Here is a 12,036-nt window from a genome sequence, read left to right on the forward strand (position 1 = left end):
TTGAGTAGCTTTCTTGACTACTTTGACCACCTCTGGGTATTAATGGTGTTTTTCAACTACAACTGTCATTTACACGAGCTTATTTTTTTATGTTGAGTCCGTAGCTGCCGACTTGGAGCACTGCCTTCTAGGGTGGAGTCAACCTCAACCTATTGATGTTGCAGCCGTGGATTACACCACTGCGCTATTTTGCCACATTCCAGTCGAGTAATGAGAGACAATTGTTTCGAGTACTGAAATTCTATTCTCGTTTTCACTAAGAATTATACTATCACCGAGCATTATCTTTTCGTTACTTTTTTCCTACCGTGGAAACATTGAAATCTCAATAGTTCGTTTTAGAGCTTACAAAACATGCAATGCAAACGCAACATTTTCACAAACCACAATGAAATAAGTGTAGTCAAAAATATCACATTATCTTTAATGTCGTATACAGCTGACATTGTTGTCTTCGTCGTCGCATCAAAGCAGGGCTGTAACCAAGTCACAAGGCTCGGAGTCCCAAGTCAATCCCACTTTTATAGTTGTGACTCGAGTTAAGTCGAATCAATTTTTATTTTACCACCGAGTCAGAGTCATGGTATTACGACTCGAGTCTTAGTCCAAGTCATTGCGTTGACTGCTCAGTTTCGAGTTAAAGTCTAGTTAAAACCACTTTTTATAACTCTGTTTGGTAATATTGAATGTTTCGCATTTAAAATATACTAATTTTCCTCACTTCCAACAGTTCAAGTCGCATTTTCAAGTACCAGTACTGATAGGCGAAATACAGACAGTGTAGCTACTTTATCATTCTTCGAAATTACAACGAAATGTTGGCCTTGGCCGTCTGTGACTTGAGTCAAGTCGAGTCATCAGAAAATTGTGACTCGAGTCGAGTCATTACAACCCTGCATCAATTTCTAAATCATTCGTGCTGTTACATCGTCATGGTCACGATAATATTGACGTGAAATAGCCATCGTATCGTAGCCTTTCTGGAATGCTAACATGTTTCTGCAGGATATCATCGATAAACCGATCGTGAACGTAAAACTTTCCTACCTCGACAATATAATGAGGAAAAGAGAGCTAACAGACACAGTGACGCTCTCCTTGCCACCGCCGACGGAAGTGGACGGCCCGACAAAAAGACAAGGTCAGTGACTAGGGCCTAGCAAGCTACGCGATGACCACCCTCCATGCTCTATTCAGGTTCTTTCTTGCCCGATATCACGGCCTTTTGCGTGACGAACAACGTTGCCGATACCACAAAGACGGCGGCACAGACTTCGCTGGCGGCTGTCGCAGATTCTAAATGCAGAGTCGTGACCATGGCGGCCATTTCAAGGATAGTGAATTCGAACAAGTAAGCCGCTTTTTATGCTGATATTAGCACAGGTTATTGGAGATTTTACCTCCACATAAATTAACGAATTCTGTGTATCTGAAGAATATACAAAGCAATATCTTGCATCTAACCATAAAGTTAGGGTTTGTCATGGATAATACTTATCTGATTGTCACCGTGGATATTACCTTGTAAGATAATATGTTATGGCTAAGCTTTTCAAAGAAGCTTCTCACACTGCATTTCAGTAATGGAACTTTCGTTCACTAACGAAGTATGTAGCAATCATATTAATATTTCGTCCTTATGGGTAGATACTATACTATATACTGGCTGTGTTCAAAACATGTTGAAAATAACTTTCACCTAGCTTAGCCAATTATAACTCCAAATGTAAGACCAGCATACACAATTTCATACATTGCTATGAAAATGTTGTGAATAAATTTCTTCGGGAAGTACCAACGGAGGTTCAAGCATTACCGATTTAGGATACTTGAGTTTGATGTGACCAAAGTTTGAATTTTATGCCTGAATGCGGTATCTGGTTTGGTATTTTTAGGTTGGTTTATTGTCTCGCTTAGTTTTGCTATGTTAGCCCTGTTGGCCGTACCACGTCAGTACTAAGACCAGTGTTGTAACCAAGCTACAAGTTCCCATGTCACAAGTCAATTCTACTTTATAGTTTTGACTCGAGTCAAGTCTAGTCATTTTCTATTCACCAACGAGTCAAGTCCAAGTATGTGTTCAACGGTTCGAGTCCAAGTCATTGTGTTTGCTGTTCATTTTCGTGTTCAAATTTGTTCAACTTACTTTTTGACTTACTGCTTGGGTGATATTGAATCCCTCGCAATCATAATATAGGCATTTTCCTCCCTTTGCTCAGTTTCTGGCCCTATTTTGCGAATGCCGGTACTGATAGACGAAATACCAATAGCAAGGTAGCTTACAACACTTCTAAGTTGCAACAGAATGCTTGTCTTGGCCGTCCGAAACTCAAGTCATATGACTTGATCGAGTCACACACAACGACTCGAATGCAAGTCGAGTCGATACACAAAATGCTACAGGTCGAGTCACCAAATATCGCGACTCGAGTCAAGTCATTGCTGCCCTGACCAAGACTAGTTCGGAAATTCAGATTCATTAAATATTTACATGCAGGGGCTCACAACACATAATTCCAACAAAGATCGCGCGTGAGACCATCTTAGAGATCAACCGAATTAACAACCAGTACAAGTCAGTGATACAGGAGAGCAGCAAGCAGTCGCAGCAGCTTAGAGAGGACATCGGAAATTGGATAGCGCGAGTTAACTTTAGCGGAACCTTCAAAAAGTGAGATTAGCGAGAGAGCATAGGCAAAGGCGGGCCACGTCATAGGTCGATTGTGTTCAGTAAGAGAAGGTTGGGAAGGCTGTTTGCAATGCAATCATCTCTGGAGAACGAGATGCCGGCCGCCAGAGGGGTTTTCGATCCACAGCAAAGGCAACCGTATCTACATCCTGAATTGGAAGAACAGCTACATCGCATTGATACGGTGAATTGGCAAGCTTGTTGTTATTTGTGGTATTCATGGTGTTCTTCGACTACAGTGGTCATTTACATCAGGCCGATATTCAATATTCTGATTCCATATCTGCAAACTTGTAACACAGCCTACTTTTAGGCCTTTGTAAGACCAGAGGGGTTTAAATCTGTAGAAAAGGCAACCGTATCTAAATCCTCAGAACAGCTACATCACATTCATATGGTGAATTGGCAAGCATGTAATAATCACAGTATGCAGTGTGGTGATCAGAAGGGTTGCTCAAAAATAACTTTTTTCTTCAAATTTTACTTGCTTAGTAATTCAATTGTCAGGTTGCCTAAAAAATGCTAAGCACCAAATTTGGATCAATTCTGACCCGTAGAAGCCGTGCAATCAGGGAAATTACTCAGAAATCCCTATTTCTAATTGTAATTGAATAGTGCAACGCACAACACATTCATATTCGCAATTTATTCACTCCAAGCTTTTCAACTGACACTCATCGTGAGCGGTCGTCAGTAAATACAGAGATTGCAATTTGAAATTTAAAGATGAAATAGACAGTGTGACGTTAGAACGGTATAATAAAAACAATGAGAGAATTCACAAAACGATAGCGTTAAGCGCAGATGCAATTAGCCCAATACAAATTGGCTATAATATATAGCCAGATTCGCAGCACTAATGAAATACACGGAGAGAACAGAGACGGTTCTTTTGTCGACAGAGAATCAGTTGTTTGAGTTTTTAGAGTAGATTTGAGAACCTTGAAATTGAACAGAGCACGTCCGCGAGTAAGAATTGAAAATCTGTTATCGTTATAGGATTTTGCACACTCTGGATGCGTTAGAAGGTGCTGACCTATTGCAGAGTTACATGTCATGGTCTGGTCATAGTGTTGCAAGAGAGGGTTGTTTGTTTGCGATTGGCTACCTAAAATGGAATTTGCATCCAGTTTTTTAATATGCTTGTATTTGTAATGGTTATGAGAAGCTATCTAGAATAGTACTTCTACTTTTAGGAGTACTCAAGTAGGTTTTGTTTATATGCCCTTCTTTCCAAAATGATTTTGATTTTAGACTGCTTCTGTCTCACAGTCTTCAGTTTTTCTGGCAAAACTAGGCCTACAATATTTACTTTTTTACTTACTCAGAAATTGTTACTCTCACTTGAACTTGAGTCAAAATTGATGACATCACTTCTACTAATGGAAATTTATAGTAGTAGTTCTACCTCTACTCGATTACCAATACTTCACTACTTTATTCACCCCTCCAAGAATTGTTCCTTGAAGGATTAACGAAGTCCTCAAAGTCCTAAATGAACTGGTTATCACAGCTGACCGACCTGCGGACAGTCATGACTCTATATGTCACCAAAACACTGACTGTGTCCTGGTGAATCCAGTAGGCCTACCAGCGTCCGGATTGCTTGTTGAAAATTCTTCGGAAATGATCTTCTGTTTTCAATAATAGATTATTAAGAAGACAACAAGGAGAAGGAGAGAAGAGATGTACGCCAAGACACACAAGTGAGTGATGACTTACAATGGATCTTCTTTTGTATTGTTGAAGTAAATCGGTATCAAAATTGCACCAATTCATATATCTGTAAGCTATTCAGTGCAAGTCTCAAATGTGGTTTAGTTGATGTGGGAACTACATAAAAACCGGTTATAGGACAGAATCTACCAGCTACTTTCCTTCAGTACTTTTTAAGCCACTATATACATGATCCATCCTAGTCTTTCAGAATTCAGTTTCAACTTGACGTGATTGCTACAAATGTACAGACAACGAAGTTTTTTCATGCTATTTCGAATTCCTTGTATTTCAAACGCTGAGCTCTTGTGACACTTTGTCTTCAGGCCATTTCAACCACGAAATGTACTCCTATCGGAATCTCTTCGATACAAAAAAGTTGGCCGAAGGCAAGAGACCTTCTGGGAGCTGGTGATAAGATGCGGAGGCAGACCAGGCAAGATAAAATAAAGACTTTTATGTCTGTTAGGATCAGAATGGGGTAATCGTTATTTGACATCTTAATTGATTGTTTGAAAAAATTCCAAAATAAATAGCTCTAACTAAGAATATACTTTTACCAAAAGGTTTTCCGCCACTTGGGCGATAATAGGGAATACCATATTTGCATTAATTTTTCCTGAAACAGTGGTTCTTAATCTTGGCGCAAGGCCATGAAAATTTCTGAAATGGGGCGCTGGAGGAAAGAAGCTCAAGAACCAGTGTTCTAAAAGAACCATGGCTTTCTTTTCTCGGTTGGAACATGAACATGCCAAATGATGGAGTTGCTTGCATGCCCAGTATTTTCTTTCGCGTACCCCTGTTTGAGAACCCCTGGCATACCGAAACTGCAGTTTGGAAATTGACTCGATGAAGATATGCCGTGTCAACTTGCTCTACTTCAATTGCAGTTCCGAATGTGAACACGTTGTATCACGACACAGTTTTAGTCTGCGCTGAAAGAGACTTGAAGAAGAACACGCTTTTGGTAAAAGACGCGAAAGCAGCCAAGGTATTACTGACTTGTAGTTAGGCTACGATTACAAAATCGTTAAGTATGTGTCTCAGTTCAAATAATTCCAGTCTCTAATAGAATGAAAAATATGTTTGCCCTTTTACTTAGTATAATCCGATGAATCAAATGTTGATAGATAGTACTATCTGTAGAAGGAAAGCGTGTAGCAAACTGCAATTATTAAGCTTTGCAATATTGAATTGAACTATAAAACAGGCTTTACTTATAATTACATTATCATTGGCCGGTAATGGTCATTTCATTTATTGAACTGGCTTTACTACTAGATAAGTTATAAATTCGATGAGGATAATAACTAATTTTCTCATCCTTTTTCAGATTCCAATACTAAGAGAGCAGTATATCCATGACTGCGTAACTCAAAGGCAGATGATTAGTAAACTGGGCGGGTATTTACTTTGACATTGTTTCAATTTTTCTGTCAACATCCTCTTACTGCTCCGAAAGCATAATTTTCTATCTATGTTCATCTTCCGCCCTTGAAATATGATCTCAGAAATGAAAGAAACGTGAGGTACTGAGTATTATTTTAGACATGTCTCCTACCGATTGACGATGTGGTAAGCTTACACTATTCTATTCTGTCATTCAGACTTTCTCAAGGGTGAGCCAAATTGTAGGTTACATTTGAACTCAATTAACACAAGATTGTTGTTAAAATATTGAGCCTTATATATTGCCGTGCACCGTACATATTGTTCGTTGGCGTTTACCACTACGTTTTCTGGAATAGATTGATACACTACCCATAGAAACTTTCTAAAGGCAATTTTATCACTCAACAAAAGACTTAATATCACTACCAGTAATGAAACACTGGAATCACTCAGTTTATCACACACATAACTGGTCTTACTAGCATTGTGTCGGAAAAGGTAGCTTATCACTTTTTATTACCATGTTTCATAAAAAGAAAATTTATTACAGTTCAGCAAGTATGAAGTATCACGCTAACACTAATGCAAATAGAATGTAGGCATTATTGTAATCAACACCAATCAGGAACCTTGAAATAACGCTGCATCAAATTGGAAGACGTATGTAGCAAAATTAATAAATGTAATTGAATATTCCCACCTTCATGTTCGACTACTCAACGGCCGTTGCAATATTCAAACCAGAAAACCCATTCCCGTAAATCGGAACATCTCGTTTACATTTGAGCAATCACATAATCGTCATGGGAATTTTACGGTAAATTTCCTGAGGACCTCAATGTTCTACATAAAGGATCTAGTACTCGGTTATGATATATTGATCTAAGAAATTATATGAATGAGCTCAAGCAGTGTTCATACAACTAAACATAAGACAAAATATGCAAGCTAGTAACAATGCGTCCTATTGTCGGGTTTCTATGCAATATTGTATCATCTGCTAGCATGTGGTCACATAGTCTTGCAGCTATAGGCTAAAATAATGTCTTTGATTGGAACGACAGGTCATTGATGAACGAAATCATATTGTACCCAATGGCCAAAATACTAACATAAGTGCTTGATCAAATCCAGCCGTTTTCCCATATTACGGTCAGAGAGGTGTTTCCTTATCTGATATCACTTGTTTGAGAGGAAAATCATGGAAGCTCGACGACATGACTGGTTGCACCACCCGAGACTTTGCTGGAGCGCCGACCATTTCACCTTCCGCTGAATAAGAAGCAACGTTGAATAAAATTGCTAGACTTCTTCCTAGCTACATCCAGGGCTCATAAGAAGGAGTTTGAACAACTTATAGTAGTCTTATTATTAGGGCGGTTTTTTTTTGACATGTCAAAATTTGTCAAAATTTTGTCAAAATTGTAGCGTTAGGTCAAAATTTGTCAAAATTTTTCATAAAATTAAAAAAATTTTGACGTCTGCATTTTGTTTGTATCGTAGATTTAGCACTGTCGGTGAACTTATAATTTGATATTTTAACGCTTTTAGCCTATTTTATAGGCCTACCGTTGTAAACGGCTAATCGTCTGCTCATTGTGAATCATAAACGGTAAAAATAAACAAATAATAGGTAGACATGGTGTTATGGTCAACGTACCGCAATATCCTAACTGAAGAAAGACTTCTTGTGCATTGCATCATTCTTATATTAAGAAGCGCATGATGAAAAATTGTGATGTAGACACAACATTGGCAGAATGAAGCATCACGGTGTGTCACCAGCACCAGCAGTGTACGCACAACTTGAGTGTTGTCGGCCAACAACTGCTGCTGTTGAATGTCCTTGACAGGCTTCTTAGTAAGGACGTGCACTTTCTACCCAAGAATGTAGGAAAGCATCTCTCGTTGTACTACAAAATATTTTACTTATTTCTACCATAATACATATTGTAACCACATGAATTCTTCATAGGGCGAGATTTCGTTAAAAGATTGTTTTTTTTTCATGTAAAAACATGCCTGTTTCTAAGCCAAAAACGTTTTTTCAGGCCAAACTACTTCGTTAGGACAGTCAGTTCAAACCAGAAATGAAGATAAGTGGTGCAATTTTAACATTATGTGGGAAAACACCTAATTTGCATACGTTAGGTCAAAATTTGGTCAAAATTCAGTTTTTTTAGGTCAAAAAAGTCAAAATTTTGATTTTTTAGGTCAAAATTTTCTTTTTTTTAGGTAAAAAAAAAACCGCCCTACTTATTATCAAACACCCAACTAGGCCTAGAACATGTACATAAATAGGCCTGTACACTGTACACTGTATTTAAATTAACAGAAAATAATATCAAAAGGACTAGCGGTCAAAATGAAGTGGCATATGTCATTAGGCCAGTGGTTCCCAACCTTTTTTCACCCACGTACCATTTCGAGGTTTTATGCAGTGCTCGCGTACCACCTACATAAGTTACGCGCGCCGAAGGCGGCCAAAAATGTTGCTGTAGTTTATGACGTCATAATCACGTATTTGACCTATGCGAAGCGTAATAGCAAATGCAATTAAACTAGGCATTATCAGCCAGGGTTGATGGGACGCATGGAATTGTTTTTTCATCACCAGTCACAAGAAGAGCAACATAATAATAATAATAATGAATGAATGAATTTTAAAAATTTACTCCAATCTCGCCATTTTCCTTTGGGGGCAGGTTGCTCCCCGGATTATGTGTGTATCTACCAGTTTTACTGTGAATAAAGAATAATAATGAAATAACAGCAAACTACAAACGTTAATTTATTTGATGTGATGGCTGCATTTGTTTATTTTCCACTAGCTCAGCGATTCTTCAACATTTTTAGACACGCCCCCTTTTACGATAGAGAAAAACACCCCCCCCCCTTATCGTCACATCACAAAATGCAACTAGAATGCTAGCAATCACAGCGAATAATGGTGGGTTATGATAGTTAATAAGATGTTCTCAAACATGCAATTAGGACTATACAGAAGGCAAAAACAATGAGATGGAGGTAAATCGCGCCGAGAGCGAAAAATTTTTTCAGTTGGCCACAGCTTCGCGCCCCTTCCGATGCTTTCATGCCCCCCAAGGGGAGGGAGGGGCAGTTGGAGAAACACTGCACTAGCTGGTCGATGCGTGGCATATGTTTGCCCAAAGCGCATCGAAAGTCATGCATTGGCGCAACAAGTCGGTTTCGTTTCTTCGACTTGGTAGTCATCAGAGATGAAAATCCTTGCTCGCACTCCCACGTAGAAGGTAAAATTAGCAGCTGGGGAATAGCTTGAGAAGCTAGAGTCGAGTACGAGGAGGTCATGCTAAGTCTGATGTTTATTGGAGAACAATCTTTGTGATCAACCCCACCTGAACTAATAACTCCCTTCGATCGAAAAAAAAACAGAATCTGCTCGCGTACCACCTGGAAGACCTTCGCGTACCACTAGTGGTACGCGTACCACAGGTTGGGAACCACTGCATTAGGCGAACTAGATCTGTCAGATCATAGTGTCCTAAATGGTGTGGACACAATAAGCTTGAACAGTTCACTGCATTTGGGTTACGTCATACTTTCCATTTGGCCAAAGGCAATCTTACGACCATTTTTGGCGGGCTTGGCGAGCGCTAAATTTGATAAAACAGGTATCAATGGAAAGCTGCTGTTGGACTGATTACGAAAATATAAACTATATTCTGCTCATGGCCCTGCAACCCCCTCAAATCAGCCTCGAATTTTGCATTGTTATCAAGTTTTGCATTACGATGTAACAAGTCTGTTTGGGAAAGCGAGACTGCAGCTCAGGAGAAAGAGCCCCGTGTGAGATGAAATATTCTACTGTGCGAACTCATTTTAATCGCCAAATTGCCACTGATACAAACGGATTGCTGTTTAAGAGATGTTTTGTTGTAGTTTTGGAATAACTCTGTTTGCAAAAATCCATTATCTCCTATGACAGGGGCGGGCAACTTCTCCGGTCGGCGGGCCGGATATGGGAAAATGAAGCACTTGGCGGGCCGGATTACGGAATATATACATTATACATTATACCTCAATCGCGTATTTATCCACCTATACAAGGATTCCTTGTATTTAATGTAAACTTCAAGTTTAATGCATAGAGTCTAAAAACAGTATTCATTGAATTTATTTACAGCAGCTATTGAAGTCAATCAGAGATCTGTGGTCGTTCAATATTGTCAAATAGTTTTTTGAACTCTGGTTACATGTCGTATGCGGAAACCCTTACTAAAGACTGAACGCGAACATCAGTTATATTGGAACGCGGCCTTCCTCGTTAATGTTCGTGGCAGTGTTGGGATCAAGTCACTACCTTCGAGTCATAAGTCATCTCGAGTCGTTGCACATTTTGACTCGTGCCAAGTCAAGTCACTTGATTTTCAAAGGTGACTCTAGTCAAGTCAAGTCACGAGTCAAGTCACGAGTCAAGTCACGAGTCAAGTCTAGTCGAAATTTCAAATTACTAGACATGATTCAAAGTCATCACATTTTGCCAACTGTTTTAAATTCAGATGAAGTACCCATTTATTCGGAATCGACGAACGAATAAACAGTTTGTTTGTTTTGAGATATTCGTGATGTCTGTCGACTACTACGGTCATTTACACCAGACCAATATTCTTCATATTTATTCCTCAACTGCCGACTTATGGCACGGCCTATTACTTCTAGGCTTTGTGTACGACACCGCTCACGCGGATTAAGTGGCGAGGAGTAATGGAATGAAGAGTTGATTTTACTCGTAAAAGGCGCTGTGTCGCTCACGCATACGCAGAACTGCTCAACTACGCAAGTATAGCGGTACAGGATAACATACGAAACCTCAGAAAGTTTGAAAATGATATAGTTCAATACCCGACCCACCTACTTATCAACGATACACAATTATATACTCATGAGCGATATTCGTTTGATTTAAATTATATACAAAAGGGCTGGTTGAGGTGAGCAAGTTTACGACAACGTAAGCTATTGTATAAGCTCCAATCACTGCGTTTGAGATCAATTTATTTGTGATATAACAATGGAGGTTTGGCGGTTTTATACAAGATACAGCGATTTATTCAACATCAATTACTTGATGACTTTAAATTGACTCGAAAATTTTGCTTCGACTCATGAGTCAATCTACATTTCTGACGCGTCGAGTCAGGTCAAGTCATTTTTCCAAGGTGACTCGAGTCAAGTCAAGTCATACGAAAAAGGTGACTCGAGTCATCCCAACATTGGTTCATGGTAGAAAATGTAAGTAGACCCGAACCGAGCAAGTAGTTTAATTTCCATCTTTTTCAGGTTCGCAAACTTGGATTCATTCTGTGACGCATAAAATTTGTCAATACATTCACTTTTCAATTTCAGAGTAAAAACTCTCGGCGGGCCGGATCCGTATGTTGCCCACCCCTGTCCTATGATATACATAACCGCTATATTCCAGAATAACTTCAAGTTGAGCTGCTGGATAGTAATGACTAGGCTGGCTGTTATATTGTTGTCATATGTGTTGTGATAATACCCAAAGGTGTCGCCTGAAGCGTTACATGTTAACTCGCAATTTTTGTTGGTTCGGTAACACACATCATAGCGAAACAGACATTTACTCACTTTCTCTAATCTTCTGATAAACTCTGCCGGCTTCCGCCTTTATTATCATTTGCTTCACGAGATAATGCTCTCTCTTAATTTGATCCTGCAGCTTCCTTGGCCTGTCTGGGATGATATAATCCAACAGTCTTATCAAGAAGAACACCACGTGCTGAAAAATGGTAGCAACGATGATGCCAAGACTGTCATCAATTGATTGACGGCAAAATATTACTTCCATGGCAATAACAAAAGCCAGTCGGCCGGCAACTACGTGCCAGTACTGCATCGTGAGAGAGTACGGTTGAGCGGAATCCGGCGGGCTTCGGTAATCGCGGTACCTGGAAACGAAAGAAAAAAAAACAGATCATTCAGTGTGGCTAGAATCAAAGTTCCTGAGAGTAGATTCCAGAGATGGTTGGTAACAAAGTACTTCTACTTATTTAAAGTACTTGTACTGAAAAAGTACTACGACCTCAACGCAGGTTTGGTTTTTATTAACTAAACGGAGACTCAAGCAACTAAACGGGATACACAAAAACATCCAATATATAGGTAGGGTAACATGTGCGTGTGCGTGATCAACACAATCATGAGATTACAAAGAAACAATATTTGCCACAGTGCAG

General features: G+C 39.3%; 2 protein-coding genes across 9 annotated transcripts in view; one reads left to right on the forward strand and one right to left on the reverse strand.

The window, feature by feature from the left end:
* LOC145446143 (uncharacterized) overlaps positions 1 to 5,937 on the forward strand; it is a 32,748-nt gene extending 26,811 nt beyond the window's left edge. For 2 of the 3 annotated variants that reach the window (XM_080324374.1, XM_080324375.1), the window contains exons 25-32: positions 1,006 to 1,141; positions 1,198 to 1,351; positions 2,498 to 2,671; positions 2,732 to 2,873; positions 4,340 to 4,395; positions 4,732 to 4,841; positions 5,296 to 5,396; positions 5,739 to 5,937. In XM_080324374.1, the coding sequence (XP_080180500.1) occupies positions 1,006 to 1,141; positions 1,198 to 1,351; positions 2,498 to 2,671; positions 2,732 to 2,873; positions 4,340 to 4,395; positions 4,732 to 4,841; positions 5,296 to 5,396; positions 5,739 to 5,822 (957 nt within the window). In that variant the 3' untranslated portion in view covers positions 5,823 to 5,937. The remainder of the gene's footprint in view (positions 1 to 1,005; positions 1,142 to 1,197; positions 1,352 to 2,497; positions 2,672 to 2,731; positions 2,874 to 4,339; positions 4,396 to 4,731; positions 4,842 to 5,295; positions 5,397 to 5,738) is intronic. The other variant, XR_013917216.1, reaches the window with a different exon arrangement.
* A 384-nt stretch (positions 5,938 to 6,321) lies between these two features.
* The window catches only part of LOC145446145 (anoctamin-5-like), a 36,762-nt gene continuing 31,047 nt past the window's right edge, over positions 6,322 to 12,036 (reverse strand). For all 6 annotated transcript variants that reach the window (XM_080324379.1, XM_080324378.1, XM_080324380.1 and 3 more), the window contains 3 exons: positions 11,643 to 11,748; positions 11,429 to 11,579; positions 6,322 to 7,069 (listed from right to left, as the gene is read on the reverse strand). In XM_080324379.1, coding sequence (XP_080180505.1) covers positions 6,951 to 7,069; positions 11,429 to 11,579; positions 11,643 to 11,748 — 376 coding nt within the window. In that variant the 3' untranslated portion in view covers positions 6,322 to 6,950. The remainder of the gene's footprint in view (positions 7,070 to 11,428; positions 11,580 to 11,642; positions 11,749 to 12,036) is intronic.

Source organism: Botryllus schlosseri, chromosome 9, assembly GCF_051294905.1.
Source record: "Botryllus schlosseri isolate E-star chromosome 9, Bs_hap1, whole genome shotgun sequence".
Classification (NCBI taxonomy): Eukaryota; Metazoa; Chordata; class Ascidiacea; order Stolidobranchia; family Styelidae; genus Botryllus; species Botryllus schlosseri.